This window comes from Tripterygium wilfordii, chromosome 8, assembly GCF_013401445.1.
Source record: "Tripterygium wilfordii isolate XIE 37 chromosome 8, ASM1340144v1, whole genome shotgun sequence".
In the NCBI taxonomy this organism is placed as follows: Eukaryota; Viridiplantae; Streptophyta; class Magnoliopsida; order Celastrales; family Celastraceae; genus Tripterygium; species Tripterygium wilfordii.
Window position 1 is genome coordinate 3,875,138 of NC_052239.1, and position 26,192 is coordinate 3,901,329.

At 35.7% G+C, this 26,192-nt stretch overlaps 2 protein-coding genes across 4 annotated transcripts; one reads left to right on the plus strand and one right to left on the minus strand.

Annotated features, from left to right (window-relative positions):
* Positions 1-3,727: 3,727 nt before the first annotated feature.
* On the plus strand, positions 3,728-14,511 carry LOC120003847 (fatty acid amide hydrolase-like). 3 transcript variants are annotated; one of them, XM_038852973.1, is made up of 21 exons: positions 3,728-4,087; positions 4,230-4,334; positions 4,482-4,591; positions 4,701-4,761; positions 5,106-5,296; positions 5,371-5,500; positions 5,591-5,668; positions 5,760-5,907; positions 6,196-6,308; positions 6,392-6,467; positions 8,485-8,556; positions 9,387-9,438; positions 9,985-10,065; positions 10,153-10,236; positions 10,369-10,472; positions 10,558-10,650; positions 12,073-12,141; positions 12,569-12,633; positions 13,533-13,594; positions 14,092-14,187; positions 14,266-14,511. In XM_038852973.1, the coding sequence occupies exons 2-21, from the start codon at positions 4,256-4,258 to the stop codon at positions 14,332-14,334; spliced, it is 1,833 nt and encodes a 610-aa protein (XP_038708901.1). In that variant the 5' UTR covers positions 3,728-4,087; positions 4,230-4,255; the 3' UTR covers positions 14,335-14,511. The 3 variants fall into 3 exon arrangements, with proteins under 3 accessions (XP_038708901.1, XP_038708902.1, XP_038708903.1); XM_038852974.1 differs by having other exon boundaries at positions 4,242-4,334; XM_038852975.1 differs by lacking the exon at positions 3,728-4,087 and having other exon boundaries at positions 4,320-4,334; positions 4,662-4,761.
* Positions 14,512-15,076: 565 nt separating this feature from the next.
* On the minus strand, positions 15,077-18,089 carry LOC120003848 (NAC domain-containing protein 82-like). The gene is made up of 4 exons (XM_038852976.1): positions 17,954-18,089; positions 17,455-17,869; positions 16,074-16,873; positions 15,077-15,607 (listed from the first exon to the last, which is right to left on the minus strand). Exons 2-4 carry the CDS (start codon positions 17,603-17,605, stop codon positions 15,212-15,214), a joined length of 1,347 nt encoding a protein of 448 aa, XP_038708904.1. The 5' UTR covers positions 17,606-17,869; positions 17,954-18,089; the 3' UTR covers positions 15,077-15,211.
* Positions 18,090-26,192: the final 8,103 nt, after the last annotated feature.

The following is a 26,192-nucleotide window of genomic DNA, read 5'->3' on the forward strand; positions in this document are numbered from 1 at the left end:
TAAATTTACCGTACCGAACAATTGGTAATTGTATACCAGTCTTCTACTATTTTCAGTAACCAATACGTCGGTAATGGTATACCAATGGATAATTTACCGTACCAGTAACAGCCCTACTAGGAATTGATCATGAAGCATTTTGGTTTGTTCATAAAATTTCTATTGGGGTTCAAGGGCAGCGCCCCTGAAAAAAAAATTTTGGACTATTTTACAACAATACAACTTATTAAAATGATATTATGGATGAAAATTCATCTTAATGTTTTGTATCATAAAGTAACCCAATAGTTTAACATAAATACATATTAAAATTGATGAAAATTAATTAAAGACCATGTAAGATACAACTAGAACACATAAGTATTGTTATGTATTATTGTTTAATATAAATAATAAGATAATGAAAGTAACTATTGTTATGTATCATTCATTACTATTAGGTAATAAAATATTATAATCTAAAGATACAAACATATATATATGTGTACATATTTATGCTGTTTATATATATTTAGTATTGGGGGTGTGGGGTTGGGGGACTACAGCCTAGTGTAGTCCCCCCTCCCTCCACCCATGTACCCAACATCATTAAACCATTGAAATTGCTCTTAAAATACACAAAAGAGCCCAAAACCTATTGCCTTTTAGGTTTTATGTTTAGATAGATGTCAAAAATATATGCTAACCCTACGCACACTCTAATACCCTCATTTTAATTTATCCAAAAAAAATTAATACTTAATGAGAAAATAAGAAGTGTGAAATTATGGGAAAATAGTAATTCATCTTTATTACAGCTATGATTGAGTAGGATTTCAGTACATTTTTTTTAAAAAAAGAATTCGCTATTTGTTAACGGTGTGACAATTTTTTTTGTTTGTTTAATATGATTTGTGAGCAAAAGTCTTGGTCCTTAGGGCCCTATCGGTGTTGAATAGAGTTGGGTCATGTCAACGAGTTCGTTGCTAGTTGCGTGTTTAGGAGATAATGAGCTGCCGCCCCGTTAAAATATCTGAAAATGCATATCGTATCATATATTAATACATGTAATATTGCTTGCTCTCTTCTATGCTGGAAATGAGATCTTCAACTTTTGACCGCTGGGATAAGAGTGTTTGATTTGTTGATGATGTATGTGTTTAAGTGTGTCAGGACTTGTTATTCATTCATAGATTTTGATATTAGATTGCACCAAATCTAATATGTCACCAAACAAACTATGTGCAGTCTGAGAACACAAAGGTGCGGTTCTCTTGAGCATGAATGTAGTTCAAGGAAGGAGCATACATGTCATGTCCATGGTTGACATGTTGAGACACATTGGGATGACGAAAAAGTTTTTGTTGAACATTTAGAACCATGTTGTCAACTTAAACATTTTACAAATCCTATAAATTCACATTTCGCAACAAATTAAGCAATGCATTCACATTAATGTTCCCCAACTACGCTCATTATCATTAGCATTTTCATTACCCCCTCTACCATGCATATTAGAACGATGTCTACTAGCATTCCCTCTTGGCAAAGACATATTTTCACAATTTGTAAGTAGTTAAGAAGAGCACGAATATAACAATCAAGGAGATCTCACAGGAAGTCAATCAAAACAAGATATCAACCAGGTAAAGGAAGAATCCAAAGTAACAATGACACCAAGAATGAAAAACTAGTCGGTGAAAATTGAAAAGTGTGCAAGTCTCTCTTAAACAATGTTTCTACGTTCTACTATCAATCAAAGAAACAAGGTGACATCCATCGCCCAAAGGAATCTAAGTTAACCCGTCCTTCTGTCAAGTTTTTCACTCTTTTTTTTTTCTAAAAATTTCTTACTTTTCAATTACGCTAACCTAAACTATGAAATCAATAAAAGATGGAACAAAGTTACCCTAGTCGTGTGACCGAGCACCTTCCTTATGTACAAGCTAGCGTCTATAAGCCACCCTCTAACTTCAATTATGCTTTCCCAACAATAGTGCCAAAAACTAGACCTACACCAAAAAGTGACAAAAAAAAACTACCCCAAGTGTAGGGCAGTCATTAATTAATAAATTTGAAAGTCTGGAGTTGAACCACTAGGAAACAAAGTTGAGTTGAATGGATTTAATGCAAAAACCAGTAGGAGAGCTTATCACAAAGAACAAAGAAATTTGTGTAGAAAATTAAAAAGGTTGAATGACTCGATAGCATGAGAAATTATATCAAAACTAATGATTTTAGAAAACTATGAATGAAAATAACCTAGTCCCTAATCCATCCCGATAGATACGCAATTTTCATGTTCAAGGTAAAAAGCACGCAATCACACAAGCTCAATTGGAAAATTGATTTTGACAACCTCAATTAAAACATGACAAGACATCGAGTTCATTGATTTACGATGAAAACTTGAGAGTAGTGCACTTAATTTTCAATCAAAAGACCTACCTTAGCCAGTATCCTAGTTCCACACTCAAAAATCAATGCATCATATCATTACCACATCCATTCCATAGGTACCAAACTACTTTCAATCAAGACCCATATAATCACAAAACATGCAAATCAACAAAATTAAGAATTGGGCTTTGAAGACTTTGATACAAACATGCTAAGACATCGGATCGCAAGATTATCGATGAAAACGTAGAAGACAATACACCGAATTTTATGAATTAAGGTTCCCAACGACTTGGCTTAGTTGTGAATCTCGTTTCACACTCCAAATATCCTAATCATAACATTAACATGCTCGTTTATAATTATCAAAATCAAAACTAGCAGCCAATCACGCAAAAGCATCAAAAGATTTAGAACTACAAATCATACCTTGAACAATCCAATTTTGCAACTACCGTTTAGAGATTAGAGACTAGATAAAGAGATTAACCACTTATGATTTTGTGATAAACAATAATTTTATTGATTAAAATCAGTGCTTACACAAGAATCAATGAGAATAAATAAGAAAGATCTATGGAAAGATTGAGAGAAAACTGTTTTACTTTTGCAGGGCTAACAACGAAGAAAATGTAGCAAATATCAAAAAATATCCATAATAACCCTTACAATAGGATTATATACTGTCTCCTCACCCTAATAAGTCCTAACTACCCACACAAAACGAGTCACAAAGGTTCTATGTTTTATTTCCCAAGTTTCATTTTTAAAACACTGTTCGCGGGTTTGCTGTTCATGATAACCCGTCTGGACAGGTAAGTTTGTCGTTCGAACAACCTCCTATAATGTGTCTTCAAAATCTGCATGTCCATCTAAATGGGTTCTCTGGTTGTTCGAACAACCGATGCCCATCCGGTTGGGTATGATAGTTGTCTGGACGGACGACCTCTTCATTAAACTTCAAACTTGTTTTGCTATTTGGATGGGTAAATTGGTCATCCGGACAGACTCTTCAGTTAAGCTTCATTATGCACTTGTTCATCCGTCATCCGTTGGGACAACCTACATGGTCGTTTGGATGGACTATTCTACTGTTCACTTGACAATTGTAGAATTCGCTTAAAAAATAGCCACTTTGTTCCTGTTTCCCACAAAATCAATGGGAACACTTATAAGAGTAAAATTATACTAAAACACACAATTTCAACAACTCTCTCTTTCATTCGTCCGCAGTTTGAATGCCTTCACTAAACCGGGCCTGGGCCCAAAAAAGTAGGGCCGGGCCGGGCCGGGCCCGATGCCGAGCCCTATGAGTAGGTCGACCAGCATAGTAAAATCGTCTGGGCGCGATACTCATTTCCTGTAAATTTCCTGTTTCAGCCATAGCTATTACTCAAAGGCGTATCAGGGACAACAACGAAAGAAGTATTTATCCACAACTGTCTGCAAGCCAACGTACACGACGCGCGGCGCCATAAACCAAAAGGTCGTCGTCTTCAAAAATATTAAATAAATTTGGTGCCAACGTACGCGACCCGCAATTTCAGCAACTCTCTCTTTCATTCGTCAATTCTAACGAGCTGGGAACAAAAGGCGTCCTTTTCTGCTTCAACTATCGAAAATCTCTGCGTATCAGTGTCTGATATTCCGATCCTCCATTTCTTCCTGTTCACATTCCTGATTTCTTTCACTCGAGCCACTGTGTCAGGTGCATGATTTAGCACGAATTGATTTACTCGGTGAATAATTGTTGAAAGCAAATTAGCAAATCAACTGTTTGATTAAATATCTGTTAAGAGTTTACGTTGTCCCTTGAGAATTTCTGTTTCTCTTCTCTGATTCGTCTGCAGTTTGAATTCTAGTTTGTGTGAAAAGAATGGGGAAGAAGCGTGTAATGTTGCCGGCCGAGAGGATAGACTTGTCCGCCGTCAAATACGAGCCCCAAGTCCTTGAGGGTACGCTTCTTTACTCTTGAACATGAACATATTTGTTTATGTGTTTTATGCATAGTGGATTTTTGTACTGGATTGACAATATGAGAGTTTATGTGAGGAGGAGGGACAGTGTTGATGCTTGCTTTGACTTGTCTGTGGGAATTGCAGCTCCTCATTTGACTGGATTGCTGTTCAAGTTATTCGTTAAGATGATTGAAGCGCCTTTCATTGGTTCTTTGATCATATATCACTTAAAGAAGCAGAATAAGATGGTCGAGGTATGTTTTTTCTGCAAATTCTGTTGGTTCGATTCACGCTCCAACTGGTTTTGCTTATTGTTTATGGCAGCAATTTTGGGTGACTAAATGGATATATGTGCATTGATAGACCTTGCAGTATACTGAGATACCGGAGGGGCCTATGTTTAAACCTGAATTCCCTCCTCAAGGTTTGTTCTTATGTCTATGGTTTTTTTTTTGGGCTTCATGCATTGACCCTAAACCTATCATTAGGACAATGATGACTATTGGTTATTTTTTTTAACTCTTGTTGTTTTGTTATGCCGCCATCAATGAGAAAAAGCTTAATGATAGCTTTATGAAAGAAACCATTTTCAAACATTTAGATGGCCTTTTTTGTTTACTTCCTTCCTATTAATCTTATAAAGACTGAAGGATAGTTTGAGAATGTAAACAATTCTCTTGTTTTAGAATATTGCTTGAACTTGCACTTACTTGGTAATGGTCTTGTGTAGTACACGAAGTTGACCACTGAGCAAAATTTAAATTTTAGAACCAGAACAGGGTGTTATTGTTGTTGATGAAGATGGGAAACCTGAAGACCGGGTTGAGTCAGCCTTAAAATGTCTTCCTCATTATGATCCTGTTAGCTGTTCTTTGGGGGATTTGGCGTCAACATTTCAGTACTGGAAGATTCGTGATTATGCATATGCTTATCGATCTCGAATTGTAACACCATCTACGGTAGTGATTAACCCTAGGACTCCTTTTCGTGTTCGAATAAATCACAAGGGATGAGTCTCACTTTCAGCATATAGGTTGCCGAGCGCATCATCTCAGTGGTAGAAGAGTATAACAATAAAAGCCCCCCTTGTCCATTAGTGATTTCTTTCAATGCGGAGGAAGTAAGGAAGCAAGCTGAAGCTTCTACATTGAGGTTTGAGGAAGGTATTTTTGAATGATATGATATGTATTTATGGATTAATTGCAGTAAATTCCATTTTTATCTTGAGAGACCCCTTGGTGTTGGTTATGTAGGCAATCCAATTTCCATCCTGGATGGAATCTTTATGGCAATCAAAGATGATATAGATTGCTACCCTCATCCATCAAAGGGTAACAAAGATGAACCTTTTCTATTAATAAAGCTTCATTAAAATTTTTTGCTGTGGTAGCGGTAAGATGAGGTTATCATATTGAATGAAAGGTGCAACAACATGGATGCACGAAGTTCGCTCTGTGGAAAAAGATGCAGTTTGTGTTTCTAGATTGCGTAGCTGTGGTGTGATTCTCATTGGAAAGGCAAACATGCATGAGTTGGGCATGGGTACCACTGGAAACAATCCAAATTATGGGTCAGTTTCTATCTTAGAATCATTTACGTTCTTCAGTAGGTTTCAATTTGTGGGCCATGAAGAATCTACATAATGGATATGAGTATTGGCATTGGCATTTAAAAAATGATCTACCCAATGGGCATGGACATTATTGTTAACATTTAGGTGTTCAGTAAGATTTCTTCAAGAATGCTACTCTTCTATTTTCATAAATATTACCTAGATCAGTTGATTTGTGTTAACCTAAGAAATCCAGTCCATGTTCTAAATTCTAATGAATATCTAATTTCTTATATTGATGCGTAGAACAACAAGAAACCCACATGCTCATGAAAGGTATACTGGGGGTTCTTCTTCAGGCCCTGCAGCAATTGTAGCTTCTGGATTATGTTCAGCTGCCTTGGGAACAGATGGAGGAGGTTCTTCAAATATCTATGCTACTGTAAATCTTGACTGGTGCTTATTATATGTTAATGTTTTGTGGTATTTAATGGGGTCGCAGGTTCTGTTCGTATCCCTTCTTCTCTTTGTGGTGTAGTGGGCCTGAAAACAACATTTGGACGGACAAGTATGGAAGGGTAATTATTTAATCATAGGTTCCGTCAATTTCCACTAGATATTCTGGTCTTTTTTTGGTGAATAGGTACTCTGATTCTTATGTTATGTGTTCTTGTAACGTCTTGACGAGTAATAATATTCTTTTTAAGTTAGGTTCATTTTGAAAAATCAATATGTTGCATTTCTTGAAGGTTCTCCTGTGAATTTGTGAGGGCAATATATTCTCCGTATAGTGCACTTTGCTAAGCTAGCTGTTGATGACAGGTTTTCTGTAAATCACATGGTAACGATGACAGTTGTACAGTATGAAGGGTTGTTCTATTTTTAAATTTGAGAAAAGAAACTCATAAGATGTTGTTGTAAAATTAACTATCAAACTGTTTTATTATGTAAATTGTAGGTACATTTGGTGGCTGGGAATTTAAGTAAAATTTAATCCTTGGGATTAGTCTTTGATAAATTTGGTGAAAGGATTCATACAAGTAAATACAATATGGGCTTGATGAAGAGCAAAATCTTAAAGAGTATGGGGAGGGATAGTCTTGAGCCTTTTAATCCTTAAAGAAGCATGACATTTGTGCAACCTCAACAAGTTGGAAAACTTTGCAGAAGACACAGGAGAAATATGGTAGTTTCCTTGGACGTGGATAACACCAAGAATGACATGTTTCCCTAGGGTCAGGGACCTTGTGATCCATTGCTTTAGAGAAGCATATGCTTCATCCCGGAGCAGCTTCCTCTAGCAACAAAATGAAGAGGGAAGTGTCCTTACCTGTGTCATGTTGGTGGTCTTGTCTGTGGTTGTAGCAGAGATAGCTTCTGGTAGAATTATTGGAATTAACACTCCAATGCTGCATGATAACCCCTCTAGATGTTTAGGCATAGCCGCATAGTCAATTATTGTTGGGGAAGAGCTTCTTAAGATATTGTGATGCCACACATTATTGATGAAACATAAATAGTGTGCCTGGTCAGGAAGATTGGATGAAACTCAACCTCAATAGATGCAATTCTCCTGGGTCAGTGTACCTCCATGCCCTTGCATCTAATTCCCTTCTACTTCCACCAAGAATATATTAATAGAGTTTTAAACTACTGGTATTTATGAGGCATGAGAATTCAATGCTTAATTTGATCGAATGAATCCTTGCTCTGTTGACTATGTGATTGAACAGTGCTAATGATATTATTGTCCTTATTTGACATTGTAGTTGCTCGATAGTATATCATACATCTCATCTCATGTTCAACATAGGGGTTTAAATTATCCGAGCATTCGTCGTGCTCGTTCGATTAGATGAATGAATTGAGTTTGAGCAGTTTTTCTAAATTCCTTTTATAGACGAGCCGAGCTCGAACATGGAGATGTTCGGCTCGTTTACATTCGCGAACAAGCTTTCTAAGAAGCTCGTTTAAGTGTTTGTTTTCTATATTTTTTGTTTATTATATTGTTCATGAACATGTTCTTTCTGTTAACTACTCGCGAATGAGCTGGTGAACACATTCGTCTAAGTTGTATCAAACAAAACTCGTTCATGAACAAAACTTGAGCTTGAACATTAAGGGAATTAAATGAGCCGAGCTCAAACAACAATTTTGAAACTCATTAAAAGCTCAGCCCTAGCTTGAACTCATTAAAAACTTAACGAACCGAATACAAACACCCTAATATTCGGCTCGGTTTGTTTACACCCCTAGTTCAACATACTGTAAACAAAGGATAAATGTGTTTCATAGATTCGTGCTTTTTATCAGAAGTCTGTCTTTAGAGTATGACATCCAATTATTTGATGATTTTGTTTTTGCAAGCCTTGTTAGTATAAGCCAATGGAAAAAGGGGAAAATGTCACCTTAAGAACTCATCTGAATAGTTTGTTCAGGGTTGAGCTATCCCTATGGTTATAATAATGGAACTTCTCTATTATTGACATGTGTGATTGTCAAGTTCCAATCCACTATATGATAAATACATAGGATAATATAGCTTTCTCCATTGGACGTACTATGTTTGATGTGTTTAAAATTTTACCTGTGCAGGTCCTTGTGTGGTTCTGGTACTGTTGAAATTATTGGACCGATTGCATCGTCAGTGGAGGATGCCATGCTAGTGTAAGCACCTCAAGCTGGTGAATTATACTTGTGAATAAACTGTTAGATTCTATAATACAGTAAGAATATGAGCGTTATTATAGGTTTGTACTGTATATTTTGGAAGTATTTTACTATTAAATCTTTAGAAATTTAATTTGACCCAATAGGCAATTTGACATTTGTTTTCAATGGAAGTATAACTTCATGAATAGTTTTCCTCTCTTCGTCCACTTCTTTTCAATTTAGAAATGATAAATTGATGACATTAGATTAAATTGGAAGGTTTTTTTTTTTTTTTTTTTTTACTTTGAATCTCCATTTAGATATATAGGCAATTGATGCGTTTCTAGTAGCAGGTTAATGTATTCTCTAGTTTTTATTTTTTCTGTACATTTTTCCCTGTGAGAAATAATTGAATGATAACCTTGTCAACTCTTCATTGCTGAGCTTCACCTGCACGTTTATGCAGTGTCATTTTTTTATTGTCGCTTCTACTGTAACTTTCTAAGTTCCAAATGCTATTTCATAAGTTGGGATATAAATCCCTTGTTCTCTTGAAATGGAAACTGGACGTTGATATTTGGTTCATTTATGTGTTGAATCCAGAAAACCTCACTGTTGGCAGGCTTAACCATTTTAGGAGTACTACTAAATTATTGTTTTTGGATGTTGGTCAACATTGGACGCTTGAGATTGTGTACAACTGAATTTGATGATTCTTTTTGGTTGTTGTGATGCGACTGAAATTTGATGATTGTTGTGACAAAACCAAATTTGATGATTCTTATTGATTGTTGTAGTGCGACTGAATTGGATGATTCTTGTTGACTGTTGTGATGTCTTATCAGGTATGCTGCAATACTGGGTTCATCTCCTGTTGATAGAATTGCTTTGAAGCCTGTAAGCATCTACATCTTATCACTTGTCTAAAATTGCTTGGAATTTTTTTTTTAATAAATAACAATGTTTCGATTTGTTGATGAAGTTTATTGATGGAAGAAAAGAAAGAAACAGAAATAAAAGCTCGCACACCCATGTTATCTACAAAATATTTAGTTGTGCCATAACTTTGATTAGATTTCTCATTGACTTCAAATCACTTGGTTTAGAAGTTAATTTGGGTATAAATTTCATGGTGATTGTTGTCTGCATCATATTTTATCATGTATGATTTTTAACTCAGGGAAATCTTCATCAAGTTTTTGACTCTGCTTCACTATAATTTTTCTGCGGTTTTAAGTCTTAGCTCTAGGATAATTGTTAACATACCCTTTTCGATGTAAGATTTATATATCTGTGAATATAATTTGGACTTAATTAGATATATCTCCTCTTTTAAATTTGCATATTTTTTCCAATTCTAGCTGGTTAGCTATAAATATATAGTAGGCATCTCTGTCCTTGCAATGGATTATCTTTTTGATATTTTTACTGCTTGTCTTGTAGGCTCCCCCATGTTTACCGATTTTGTCATCACCTGTCACTGCAGATGGTTTGGGATCACTGCAGCTAGGAAAATATACAGCGGTGATCACTTCTTTTACTGAAGTGGACTGTATTTAGTACTTTTGGGAATTAAGTTATAGTTTCTGGTTACTGATTATTTCCCTGCAGTGGTTTAATGATGTTCACTCACCTGAAATCTCTGATAAGTGCGAGGATGTCCTTAACCTTCTGTCAAAAACCCATGGGTGTGAAGTAAGTCCATCTGTAGCTTAAAGTGCTTGATTTTCGTTCAAGAATTCATTCTGATGATATGATTTGAAAGAAATATATCAATCTTACTCACACCATACTTACAAACTGCAATTTCTCTTAATGTGGTTCAAGGTGATAGAAATTGTTATACCTGAGCTGCATGAGATGCGCACTGCTCATCTTGTTTCGTTTGGTGTTGAAACACAATGTTCATTAAACCCTGATTGCGAGGATGGGTATCTAATCTTTCTTTGCCATTTGAAAGGTAAATTTATAGATTGATATTTTTTATTGAAGATGTTTTCTCGTACTCCTTTGTAGAAAAGGGATGAGGTTAACTCATGATACACGTACAAATGTTGCACTCTTTCGATCATTCACTGGATCCGACTATGTTGCTGCCCAGTGTCTTAGGTGAGAGAGTAATGGAATTCATAAATTTCTTTTGTAAGGTTTGTCTCCATTATTTCATGAATTGCTTCTTTAGATAGGGTTTGCTTGCTTCAATTTGTTTTCTTCTATGCATTTACAATTATAGTGCTCTCTTTCTGAATGTTAGTTTAAAACCAAAATACTGATTCACTAATCGTGATTCATGCATACTATGGTTGGGGGGTGGATAAGAATTCAAGTGTATTATCTATGGTAATTCTTCAATGACACTCAATGAATTCGTAGTTTGTGAAACAGGTTTATAGGGTGTAGGGAGAACACATACATTCTTTTCTATCTGGCAAAAACCAACAGCAAAAGTGGTTGTATAACTTCAATAGATTTAACGATTGCAATCGTAGGGTACTAGTAGTTACAGTATTTCCTGCTTGTGGTGGCACAATTATGAATATTGCAATAGATCCAAGGTCGCGTACTAAAATTTATGAAACATATAGTACTCTTATTCTGGGCAAATCCATGTCCCAGTGGTAACTTTAACCTTCTAGAGGTCATGGATTCAAATCCCACAAACAACCTTTCTTTGTTAATCCAGTGGTAAGGCTAGATCGGTCTTACCATTCCTCAACTCTGTGTCAAATATGCTAGCCTTATGCACATTAGTTACCTTTACCTTATATTCAATATACTCGTATTTCTAAATTATTATCATCATTATTATCCGAGCCTTTATCCCAAAAGTTTGGGGTCGAATACACGAGTTTACGACAAAATAAGCGGGAATACATGTAGTCGTTTCCACTATTCATTTCTATCTAGGATCATACTTTCATCAACTCCTATTGAATCCATATAATTTTCTTACTACTTAAAATCATGTCATTTTTAGGTCTTCCTCTTCGCTTCCCACTCTCTCCCATACAAATCCTCTCGATTCTTCTCATCAACGCAGCGCTATCTCTATGTTGAACATCCCCATACTATCTTAAATAGCTCTGGCAACTTAGCTTCAATTGGGGCTACTAGTACCTTAGATCTAATAATCTCTTACAGACGAAAGAGCTATCATCTATATGGGATTAAATCCCGAGTTAAACAGATCCATATCAAACTAAAGATATTAAGCATACTTTTTTTTTTTTAATCTTTCAGTTCTTATCCTATCTTTCCTCGTTTGACCACACATCTAGTTAATGATAGATAGTCATCCCATCTTTCTACCTGGTTCAATAGTCAGATATGCACAACCATTTATCATTAATAACATGAATAGAATTTCCGTGCCCTCGAACTTTTTGCCTGAGCTGAGTGCTGGCGCAATTCTGAATATTGCACAGAGCCTTGAACACATACACAATTTGTTCTATCAAGTGATAAGAATCTTATTTCTGGAATATATTCGGAAATATTTTTTACCATTTTCTTTTATTTGACTTATTCCAGGCGAAGAATAATGTACCATCACATGGAGATTTTCAAGAAGGTTGATATCATAGTGACCCCGACTACTGGGTATGTAAGCAACTGTTAGCACTTAGCAGAGATGCAGTTCTGTAATGATTTTCCCATTATCTGCTGTAAATTCAGTTCATGTCTGAATTAGCTATTCTCATATGTGTTATGAGTTTTATCTAAAATATAATTTAAAGTATATCATAAGTAATGCCGGCATTTGCTATTAGAAAATATTGGAATGACATATTTGATTACTTGTAATGATTTCTTTAGAGTTTGATTTGTGGAGACTTTTTATCTATTTGCACTTTAACTTGCTACATGCTTACTTAAAAAGACAGAGCGGCAATCCCTTCTGATAGAAGCTAAATGTCTTTAATGTCTTATTTCTTCAAGTTCTTAACTTTTGCAAGCAGAAAATAGTAACTGTTACCTGCCATCTACAAGTTCATGTTTCATTGATTGTTATCCCAATGCATTGCAGCATGACGGCGCCTGTTATACCTCCCAGTGCTCTTAAATTTGGGGAGACAGACTTGCAAGTTACCGGTGTGTTGCCCTTGTATTTAATTACTTACAAGTTACAATAGAAATTTATTGTCATCGTAAGTTTTTGATCATTCAATTAAGATATTGTAGTTCTACAAAGGATTGCATATATCCCTTCACAATTTGGAAGAATTTTATTGCTTTTGCCAACAGATCCCCTCAGTTTCTAAATTTGACAGTCAAGAACTCTGACCAAATAAAAATTCCTCTTAAGTCCCATTTGGTGGTTGACTAATGGATTAAGCATGTGAGACACATGTTTTCACATTTATTTAGGGGGTCTGAGTGTCAAATTAGAAAAACTGAAGGGGCTTGAGTGTCAAATTAGAAAAAAACAACTAAAGGGGTCTCTTAGCAATGTGAATACCATCTCATATGCCTACTTTGTTAGTCAACTGACAAAAGGGACTTGAGATGAATTTTGATTAGTTCAGGGGGTTTGACAGTTAAATTTGAAAACTAAGGGGGTCAGTTACCAATGTTGATTAAACTGAGGGGGTGTTGATGCATTTTACCCTAAGATGTAAATATGAACTTTAAATATGATAGCAAGTTGTTGTTCTCTACTTGGTACATTAATCTTGATATAATGGTCTGTCTGAGAGTTTCTGCAAACCCGTACACCTTTCAAATGCAGCAGTGTACTCTTGCTGGTGTTATAAAGTGTGATTGTTAGAAACATGAATGTATTTCAAACGACTATGGGATAACCTCCAGGCTTCTACAGTCCTACTTGATTTCTTTCTCCTCCATAGAAACCTTGGGATAACCTCCTGCTTGTTTTTTTTCTTTCTTTAGTATACATCAGAAGTTTTGCCTGATTCTGAAGTCACCCCTGTATGTTTGGTATTGCATATTTTGCCATCCAACTAAGTACTGATGCGAGCTCTTTGTTTCAGGTTATCTGATGCGATTTGTCATTGCAGCAAATCTTCTCGGTCTCCCTGCCATTTCTGTTCCTGTGAGTAATTAATAGCTTTTCTAAGAAATGCATAGTATGAAATATTCCATTAGGATAAGGGGTTTAAAAAAAGAGGAAGAATGAAAACAAAATCATTGCCACTTCTATTTTTTATTCTGGTTGCAAAAAGATTGGGCAAAAGGGTTCCATCAATGTCCGCTTGAAGTAATATTCTCTTTCCTGATAAATAGACTTGTCAGAAGCAGCATTATAAAATGTGTGGGGTAATTAATGTTCGCAACTCCTGCTCAACCAAGACCAAACAAGCCAGGCAATGGATTTTCTTACTTTTATTCCATTTTAGAATGTCTATTTGCTCCTGCATTTCTATAATACGTGAGAATGGCTTCATTAGATAGTCTTATTTTCTGACAAAAACTTGACGGGGAAATGAAGAACTTTGTTGTGTTTTTTTTTATGACTTTCTTTGTGCTGTTTGCTAAATTTGTTGATGTCAGTTATACTTTTGGGATTTGGCTAACATGTTGAATATACAGATTGGTTATGATAAGCAAGGGCTCCCTATAGGGCTGCAGTTACTTGGTCGTCCATGGGCTGAATCTACCATTTTGCGTTTGGCTTCTGCAGTAGAGGTACAAATTTTTCTTACTTCAAAAGGAAAATGTCAAAATGCTGTGAACTCCTACACAAGTGTCTTTAAATGCTTTCAGGAACTCTGTGGAAAGCCGAAGAAGCAGCCTGCATCATTTTACGACGTTTTGAAGATGGAACTGAAATAAAGCTGCTTACTTGTGGCCTCATCAGGTCTCTGTGCATGGTTGTGTGCGTTACGATCGTCACAATAATCGTTACTTGCCCGATGGCTTACACTAGTCTGTCAGTTTCAAATAACTTGTCAACAAATGATGTATTGATGTTTTTGTTTGAAACACAAGTCCAGGATCTCTTTCTTTTGAGTGTTGATGTGCATATAAAAACCACTGACATGCAATAATAGCAGGGAAACAAAGGTACTTATAATTTATCAGAAAACAAACACAAGTAATATGTAATAAGAAGGTGAAATAAAGGTGTTACAAATGATCAGAACACAAGGTAGACCGAGATCGACTTGATCAAATATATCAATGGTCAAAAGTTACATCACCCCTAAAAGACTATTATGGATGCTCCCTACCCTATTGTTTCAAGAAATCAAAGAACTGTTTTTAAAACACATACCAATTGAAAAGTGAACTTCCATATAATCGTTCAACGTGATAATGTGGTAGTAGCATTCAAAATTGACAATTAACTCTTCTCCATAACTAAGAAACAATCCACTGATATGTAATAAATTGTCTGAAGCATAAATGTCTATGATACACAAAATGTCTATGACGCACAATCCATGCACAGACGAAATATGAGCAAATCATGAGCCTTGAACCTGCAATCTCTTGAGGAGAAGCAAATCCAACTGGCTACTACCCTATCTACGAACTGAAGTGTTAACTCCTCAATAACAGTAATAAATAAACATCCTCTAAAGTAGACCTTTATTTGTAATCAAATAATTGAAACGTTGATAATCAACAATGAGTCAAAGTGTTATTGTTGAACAACTCAAGAATAGTAATAGATTTTGAAGCAGACCTTTACTTGTGTCCAAATAAATCAAACATAATTAATCAAAATATCGTTGATTTCTTTTTTGGATAGTGGCGCTGGCCTTAATGGCGGATCCAGATCAAGTAACTCCAAATATGATTCTTCACCACCAGGGGCACTAATATTATCGCCATGACAACTTTGCCCATACAAACTGCCCAAGTTACCTAACTCAGACTCAGTAGCCCCAAAGGGCCTATCCAGATCAATCAGCTCCACATATGGTTCTTCATTGTTACAAGGGACACTGAACCCAGTTTCATAATCAGCATAGACATTACCATAGCCAATAGAGCTTTGCCCTTCAAAATTGATCAAGTCAGCTAATCCGTTATAAATATAATTTCCTTCTGAACAAGGTGCAGCTTCAACAATTCCAGTATTATAGCAGGAATCCAGTTTCTGCAAATCATCAACGAAATCAGTGTTGGACATCAAGGAAAATTAAAGCAAATATGCAAATATGGTGGAGGGAAGGAAGAGTTGCGCTTTCAAATGTAAGTAATTGCTGGGGAAACAGATGGTGGGAAATCAAGATCAAAACCACAACAGGAAATGAAGGGAACAATTTTAGTTATATAAAGGATGAGAAACCCCGATGAACTCACAGCTCAAAAGAAAAACTGTGAGCTGCGAGGTAATTAATGATTAGGATGTTAACTGGTAAGGTAAAGTAGACACCAAACAAACTAAAACCCGAAAAAACATACAAGAAAATATGGTTAAATAAATGTCCCAAAAACATTGACGAGCAATTAAGAGATGAAACTATTATTGATATTCAAGTTCAGATAAGCAATCAGATCAGCAGCAGAGTAGACATCCATAGGCATTTAGATGGTTAGAAAGGGTACAGCAGACTACACACCTCAATGTCATTCTCATTGAAAAATAAATCATGTTGTCCTGCGAAGGAAGCCAACAGTGAAGGAATCTCATCATCCCAAGGCTGCACAGACTTCGTCAAGACCATTTCGCTCCCAGAGACTGGGGGAAGCATCTCATAACCAGAAGAAACACCGCCGGTAAGACGTGGAGCACTAAGTGACCCAGTGCACTGGCTTTCAGACTCCATCAAGACCATGTCGCTCCCAGAGACCGGGAGAAGCATTTCGCAAGCAGAATAACCAGCAATTTGAGGACATGGAACATAAGATGGCCCAGCAAACATGCTTTGAAGGCCATGTGAACTTGTTTCAATGAAGCTGGTCTGGTTAAAAGGCAATGACAAGGCCGGTGTAGAGGTTTCACCAGGAGAGACAGCTCCACCAATATTAACTTCCTCCTCATCATCGCTCCAATCTTCCTCCCTAAATGGAGCTCCATACTGCGCACCATTTCGGGGACCCAAGCCATCTTTTTGAAAAACTTTACACAGAACATACGCAAGCTGAATAACTCCATTGTCAGCCAGTTCCCTATCCTCGAGGCGATACTCATGCATAACCCAACCTGTACGGTCCCCTTTTGGCGCCTTACCTCGGTGAAAAACCAGCGTTTTGATCATCCCCACAAGTTCGCTATTGTAGTGAACAGGCCTGTCCCTTCCTGTTGTTTTCCAGTATCCAAATTCTGTAGAACGATTAAGTCTGGCCCCACTTGCATACTTCTTCTCAGATGGGCAGAAGAAGTACCATTTCAGGTCCCCGTATCTCATAGGAGACATATCTGAAAAACAACAGAAATTTTCATTAGCACAAGGTGAAAGAAAGAGGGCCATCAGCCCATCAGCCTTTTTTTCAAATAAATTTTAATTCAACATACCACCCATATGAGAAAAGAAATGCAGCAAGCATAAGGGAGTTGTAGGGGAAAAAATACACTTGAAGTAAAGGACATCAGAGCACAGGAATAACATTTTTGTACTGCAGCCATTTCAGAATTAAAAATTGATAGTTACCAAGACAAATTTAAGCATAGATGCAGTGTACAAGGCAAAGGAAACCGGGGTTTAGGGCTTCAGAAAGGCAAAGGAAAACATGAAGCACAGAGTAAAAAACATATACAAAAGAAACAATAGTACATAATAGACAAATACCAGGTTTAAGTTCTCTAGGATCTGCAGAGTTATGCAATAGAATAAAACCCATACAATAGAGTGGCATAAAATCTTGATTGTCCATTTAAGGTTTCAAAAGGAAGCAACGAATGCCACCAAACTAAAATAAGAATGAAGAAACCGCAAATCAACAAAATCGCAATGACATATAAGCAAATAAAAAGGCAATAGGTGCAATTTGTTAAAATACCTGGAAGATCCCATGGGGCAAACTTGTAAATATCTACCTCTGCTATGGCATTGAAATGGAGTTTCTTCCCCAATACCTTCCTTTTCAGATAGTACTTCACTAGCTCAACATCAGTCGGGTGAAACCGAAAACCAGGAGATAACTTGCCCATGAATCCCACAGTATATGACAAAACGATTTAGATGATTTCGTTAACTAGGGATTTAACGAAATCTATGCGGTTTTATTAAAAAAATCGAGACAATAAACGCAAAAAAAAAAATAGAGAAAAGAAATAGCAAATCAGTCAAGTCCAATGTCGAAATTTGATCTTCGACCACAATCTGCCGCGGCTCATGAAACCAGAATCGCACACGAGAAAAAGCACTGATTGTTTCTTGAATCGATCAAAAGTCATTGGATGCACAACGATTCCCTGTAGAATTTAAATCCCCAATCTCTAATCAACAAAATCATAACCCTAATCCCAAATTCAATAAAAACAAAGAAGAGTCGTTACCAGCGCGAGAACGAGGCAGACGCAGCGGCCGCGGCAGAATAAGGAAAGAGATAGCGAGAGAGAGGCGGGTGACAGTCTGCTGATCTTACTGTGACCAACTGAGGGAATGAGGGTCTGACAGCCAACATGTTGGTGAACTCGGTCTACTTATAACGACGTCGTATAATGAATTCCAAAACTTTATAAATATTTTTTTTTCTATTTACTATTGATAATTAGTAAATTTCAATGATTATTTAATAAAATAATTAACCTTATCATATAGATAATATTAATTTAACATTTATGAGCTACTCCTAAAGACTACTTTGAACCGTTACTTGAAGGTGAGGGGTTTGTTTGGCTAAAACATACAGAAACTCAATTGATCCTTTCTTAAAAATATATGAGCTTATCCGTTATTTATCCTTAAAAATTAATAAGGTAAAGATAAATTTAAAAAAAAAGAGAAGATATTGACACCCACTAAAGTAGGCTTTACACCCATTTTATTGAGCTTCAGGTCTCTTCAAGGCACAAGACCAAAAAAGAAAAAAAAAAAACCACTTTTTGTGTGTCATTTTGCCTTTTTCTCTTACTTATTTTGTTTTTTTCTCAATATTTTAATTAATTAAATCTTTAAAATATTCATATTTATCTTTTCTATTCTTATAAACATTTTTTTAATCAATTTCATTTCAGAAGAGATATTTGGAACAAGCCTTAGAACTAGACATCATAAACATATTAGAGCTGCAAACTCAAATAGAGAAGTAAGAAATCATACATGGATTTATTTGTGCAAGCATGTTGTCGTTTATGCAAGATATTCAAGATTGATATTTTATGTGCATGATTAAATGTGGATTGGTTATAGAAAATAATATTGTGCTGGATTTAATAGATTAAAACTTTTAGAAGACTTGGAATTTGGAATTGTCTCTACACCATTTGAATTGAAGAGGGAAAGAGTGGAACAAAAATACTTCGAAGAAATTAAGCCAACAAGGCTGTCTCTTTAAAGGACAAACATGTGAGACCTACTTTGTGCTACAATTCATAATTATCATATTCTTTGTTTAGTTTTCTATATACAAGACTTGTGCTACAAAGAAGATTAATTTGGTGCAACCAAACAAGACCCTTCTTGGGGTTTTCATTTTAAGTCTTGGAGCCAAATTGAAAGGTTGAGATCAAGCAAGTACGAGTTCATCTCACGGTTCATATTTAAAGAGAGGAGTGATGGTCCAGATTTGATCTTGCTTTTAATCGAAGGGCTGAACTCATGACAACACATTAAAGTAAGCTTGCACCTCTTCTCAAGTATGCTCCAACAGTACAAAAATGAAGGGCTCGGATTTGTTTGTTCAAATTATTCAAGGGTTGAGCTTTATTGAAGATTGGAGGGTCAAGATTGAAGCTTATGATTGATTCGAGGGCTGTGATTAAGGAGATTGATTGGTCTTAGAGAGTGTCTCCCCCACTTGGAAGATTTGGAGAAACTCTTGAGAAAATCCTTGAGAGGAAAGTTCACTACCATCTTCAAGCTATCTTGCTATTGCTACACAAGCTTCTACCTGATTGTTCAAGTCTTATTTAGTATTGAAATTTTGGGTTTCACCCGAGCCTACACTTCAAGAGCTTCACCATTCATTTGCTTAGTGCAAAGATGAAGTCTCACCATCTTTAGATCCTCAATGTTTCCACAATTTCTCGATTATGTCCTCGAAGTATAAAATTTATTGATTATATCATTGATGTTTCCAAAATTTCTCAATTTTATCCAAAATTTAAAATTTTCGATTATTGATGGTTGGAACTTGCTTATGTGGCACCTGATATACTGTAATCTATTTCAATGTCATATAATTTAAAAAAAAAAACAAAAGCTACATCACTTAATGCATATACTACTTAAATTAGTAAAAAAAACCCGATATTATTGTTTTATCTTCTAAAATCGAAAAATCCAGTTTGTCCATTCTCGAAGATGTAGTTCGTCGATCAGTGAGGGGTAGGCGCGCACGTTGTAATTCCATATCTTATGCTTGATAAAGAACTTTCTCTTGATCTAATATGTTTTCATCAACTTGATTTGCGTTCTTGTTGAATTTGTGAGAATGAGTGGGTCTCCTCTTTAAGAAACTGTCAAAGAAGACAATGCTAGTGAGACTTCTGATGGCAATGATGTTGATTTTGATATTGTCATGTCCTTATTGAAGATGATGTTGTTGACAAAGTTGAAGTTGAAGCATTCATTGATGTTGGTGTTGAGGCAAATCCATCAATGAATACATATATTAGTGGTCAAAATCAAGATGAAGAGTTATATGATCCTATCATTGACTCAGTAAGGGGACTAAGTGATGATGATGAATTCGATGAGGATGATTTGAGAAGTATACCTAGTGAAGTTGATAATGATGTAAGTGACCTAGATGGAGCCAATCCCTTTCCTGCATACATCCCTCTTAAAGACATGGGTAATTTCAACTGGAAATTGGCATGGTTTTTATCTCCAGACAACAATTTGTTGAAGTTGTGTTGACATATACAGTTTATTGTGGAAGGAGAATGAAGTGGGACAAGTTGGACCATACTAGGGCTAGAGTAATTTATTATTCTTCATGCATGTTTACGCTATATGCTTTGAAGATTACAAATGAGGAAACTTGGCAATTGAAATCTGCTAACATTGTTCATGGTTATACAAGGAGTTAGAATGTTAGGATGTTGAACGCAATCTGGCTTGTAACTAAATTAGTTCCCATGTTAAACCCTAATAGAAAACAAAATATGCAAGCAACGAAAGTGAATCGTCGATTAGATAGAAAGCAAAGAAATTGAAGAAACAATTGCGTTCATTGAAAATCATACATGGTTCAAAGAATAGAGCGTCGATCGGAGAGGAAGATTGGAGCGCCGGAGGTTAGGAGTTGGAGCGTCGATCAATTTGGTTTGCAAGCGCAAGCCCTAAATCTTGTTTCAGTTTACTATTAAATTGGAATGATTTACTGACATGACTTTTGTTTTTAAAAAATTATATGACGTGAAAACAGACTACAATATATTCAGTGCCTCATAAGCAAACTCCGACCATCGACATCCTAAAATTTCAAAATCTAGACAAAATAGAGAAATGTCAGAAACATTAGTGACATGGCAATTGCTAAATACACATAACTTTTTACTAAATACACACATATTACATTTTAATCAATCATTTCACATATCACATTTCAATAACTTTTTACTAAATACTCAAATTTTTTTGTCAATTTAACACTCTGACACAAATTATATCCCAGTATAACACTGGGACAAAAATATTTTCCAATTTAGCACTACACGCCACCTAGAGTAACGTGTTTTTTACAAAATTTATACAATGACGTGATCCATTTTTTACCATTCATGCCACCCATTGTGGCTTGAATATAAGAAAAAACTAGTCACGCCAACCTAGTTGGCGTGACTATCTAAAAAATGACAATCAAGCCAATTGGTTTGGCGTGACCTTAAATTTTAAAAAAAATAAATTAGTCACATGTCCCTATCAACAAATGCGAGCCATAAAAACACAAACAACCTTATCTCTCCACTCTCTCCCCCACCCACACCGACGCACACACCAACCGTTAGCCATCGATCGAAGCTTCTCCCATCGATGAAGCAACCACGATCAGTCTTCAGTGTCACCGATTCGTGACTTTCCCATCCAATACACTCCCTTCTACTCCCATGTAGCAAGAGGTGAGAGAGGTTGTGGGTTAATTTTTTTTTATTTGATTGCAGTTTAATTGATTGCACAAAAGGGATCTAGTGTTGTTTTATGGTATTATTAGTTAAATTTGTTTGCTTTTAATGTTTAAAATTGATGGTAAACCATATGTTATTTAAATTTTTTATGTAGAGAAAAAATGGTTTTTATGAGGTTATTTGAGATTGTTTGTTAAATTTGTTTGCTTTTATTGTAGGAAAAATATGATATTTGTGTTGTTATTTGAGATTGTTTGTAGTTTAATTGATATGGTATTGTTTGTAATTTTAGTGATACATATTGTTTATATGTTTTTGGTTAGCAATTAAAATTGTTGGTAAGTGTATATGCTTAGAATAACATGTTTACAAATGATTTCTTAGGTGTTACTAATATGGAGGAAATAATATGGTTGTCGTATGGTATGATGTAGATTGGAGAATCTAATAACGTCACATCGGTATTGAAATAGTAATACAGACTTTGGATTTCATGAGGTATTGAAATACAAACTTTGGATTTCATGATCAGTTTTATAAAGGAAAATAGTAATACATTAATTTCGTGGAGCCATGGTACTGAAACATATGTTGGTAGTTCATATCAGTAAGTATCAACATCCGTGAATCTGAATCTAATACCAGAAATATGGAGTAATGAAAATGACAGTCACTTCGAGGGAGCACTTGCTAATAATGATTCTAAGTTCGTAGAAGAAGAGTAGAAAAGAGAGTTTGATAATAGTGACGACGAGGAGGATGATGGTAACACTGGGGTAAATATTGAGTCAACCATCGTGGATGAGCATAGGTACCTAAATTTTTGTGATCGGGTACCAAAATTTGACGATGTTAGTCAATCTGATTATGTTGTATGTTGAGACTGAGATATGCACGAGAATAATACATTTGATACAATGGTAGTAAATGAAATATTTGATAACAAGAAACAATTACTACGAGCTGTGAAGATGTGACACATTCAAAACAACTGCTAGTATAAGACACAACGCTTAAATTCAGGCATTATACAATTGAAATGTGTGAAAGAGTCAGTTTGCAATTGGTATCTTCGAGCTATGAAGAAGGAAAAGCTCAATATGTGGAAGATAACAATAATTAAAGGTCGGCATACAGGCACAAATACATCTTTGCACCAAGGGCATCGTCAATTGAATTCAGAGTTTATTGCAGAGGAAGTGCTACCTGTTGTTAGAGCTGATTTGAAGCTAAATATCGCAGTTATTAAGGCATTTGCTAGTTCTCAGCTACAGTACCCTACAGTACCCGGTGTCGAACAAGAAAGCATAGAGGGCTAAACAAAAAGTTATTGAGAAATTATTTGGGACATTTGAAGCCTCATACAATGTTCTCTCTAGATTGTTGCAAGCAATTCAATCTTCAAATCCAGGGTCGATTGTCAATTTCAACTATAAGGACATTGTCAACAATACGACAATGTTTGGTCGTGTGTTTTGGGCATTCGGGCCTTCTATTATTGGATTTCAATCTTGTCGTCCTTTGATAAGTATTGATGGCACTCATTTGTACGAAAAATACAAAGAAAAATTGTTGATCGCAGTTGGGTTTGATGCAGAAAATGGTCTTTTTTCGTTATGTTTTGCCATTGTAGGTGAAGAAAGTGTTGATAATTGGGGATGGTTCATAGCATGCATTTGTTCTTATGTAACCGATCAAAGAGGCATTTGTGTATTATCTTTTCAATATGTTGGAATTTTGGCAGCAATGCAAGATGGTTGGCCTAAACCATTTGCTTATCATAGGTACTGTTCAAGACATTTTGTGAGTAATTTCAACACCCATTTTAAAGATAAAGATTTGAAGCATGCAGTTGTTACAATGGCTAACGAAGAATCTAAGGAGAAGTTCGACTTTTGGATGTCGTGGGTGAAGGAATTGAACCTTACTGCATGTTAGTTATTGCTACTAAAATTCTAATATTACAATACTTGAACTTTATAAGCATGTACTGCATATTCATCTAAACTTATATATGTTTGTCCGTTTTAGTTGTTGTCTTGGGAGAGGTTGCACATATGTCGACCACAGTTGCATACAAGTGCTCCACCTACATTTGGTCCAGATGAGCCACCCCACCCACTTGGTGCTAGGTAATAAGCATGACAATAAATATATATATTAATTCATGACTATAAATTAAATAATACTAACTTTATTCGTATGTTTTATCTTTATAGCTGGTGTGGACGACGTACATATAGAAGGAATCCAATGCAAGTTCTTATATTTTCTAGAGATGAACTGGATCAGCAAGAACCAAATCAGGTACAGTGGATGCCATATACAACTGGGAGATTGACGGATGCACCCGTAGTATGTATTGATGGTAGTAGAATCTGGAGAGCTATAATTCCATTGATTTGTTTTGAGATTGTGGAGTTCCAATTCCCAGATCTTGTTATGAGACATTTTGGTATATCCCAATATATACTGACTCCAATGGATACAAACTCAAAATTACATGGTCTGAATAGGAGAGGGCGGGATAATGTGGATTGGGTGGTGAAGAACGCGACATGATTGGCATATTGGGATGATAGACTATCTCACATCGCGCGGGAGCGATTCCCTCGCACGAGTGTTGGCGAGTATATGCACTAGTATAACTCTATCACCCGATGGATTATTAGTGCTCCATCGACATTTAGACCACAAACAGTTTTGGAGTATGTGCCTCGGGGGAGCAATAAAAGCTGCTGCAGCATTGCGTGCTGCAATTAATGACTTTACTGTATCCATTGTAAATAATTGGTTAGGAAATTGCCTTGACATTCTGGATGAGGTTGGTGAGGGACACCGATTTGAAGAGATTATAGGGCATGATGTTGAAGTTACGCCCCAACATGATCGTAGATATCCTGTAGGTCCATCATACCGATGTGGTCACATTCCCTGTGCAACTAACTTTACTATGCATCCATCTCAGCTAACGTAGGATGAGATTGGTCCATCCACTACTCCCGCAACATGGAGTAGGCACAGGACCATATGACATTTTATGTGTTCATTTTAACTATTTCGATGAGATTGTTTTCATTTTACGTTGCCATTGATGTTTTATTTTCATTCTACGTTGATGTTGGATTATAATTATTTGTCTCATGGATTTCAATTTTTATCAGGTGGGTTTCAATTTTATCAACGTTTTGTTAGTGTAGGCGTGATGATCTTTTTACCTATTTTTCATGTCATCTTTGATGGCATGAATGAAAAATTACATTATTCACGCCACAATGGGTGGCGTGAATGGTAAAAAATGGATCACGCCATCTATGATGGCATGATCGTATAAATTTTGTCAAAAACATGCCACTCTAAGTGGCGTGTAGTGCTAGATTGAGAAATATTTTTGTCCCAGTGTTATACTGGGATATAATTTGTGTCAGAGTGTTAGATTGACAAAAAACTCAAATACTCACATACAACATTTCAATCAATCATTTCAAAAGAGAGCCAACTTTTTTGTTCATAAAAATATATCAATATTAATTTTTTAAGAATATTGGTTTATTTATTATTTGAGTTTATATAGTCTATTCAACTTAGGACCGTCTAATTAAAACTATTTCTATATGTCAAGTTGTAAACTAAAATATTACTTAGCAAAAACAATGGACATGTTTGAACACATCTCCCAATAAATTGACTTCAATTTTATTAAAAAGAATGTTATATATATATATATATATGATCTCAATAAGATATGATACATATGATTTAATTACCTTATGTAAATTTATTTAAGCACAATAGCACATGTTACATTATTAATCTTCTACCACAATGGTTTCAGGAGGAAACCTACAACGAGTATGTTGCATGTATGCATCAATTTATTTAAGCACAATAGCACATGTCACACGTCACACGTCACACGATTGCTAGACATATCTACCATTATCTCAATTTCAGAGTCAGAAAGGCGACTGGCGTATGGATGCCCCTCCATATATGATGCAGAGACATGGTTGTGCATTCCACATAGCACTCAACGATTGACATGAATCGAACACCTGAAAATAATTTATACATGTTATAAATTAAAATAGGTTTGCTAAAGATGTTCAAAATAGAAGACATTATTTCCTTGGTTGTTATACTATCTCGATTAAAAATGCATTTGTTACATCAACTTCAATTTTCTCTTCACAATCATCCGCAAGCTCTTCTTCTTTTTCATTTCGTTTCTGATAGTATAATCCTATCAACAACAAATTTCACTTGATTTTCTGTAATTAATCAAAAATTTTATAAAACAAATAAAAAATGTCTTTAATATCTATATTTACCTGATCAGTAGAACTACTACTTGACAATTGTAGATCTTTGGCCCAAGCTCTCATTTCTTCCAAATGGTCTATATCCGCAAAAATAAAAATTGAGTCCGGAGGTCGGTTGAGTGTAGGAAAGATGTTACCACCCTACAACATCCATTTAAAAATGGTTACCAAACTTAATC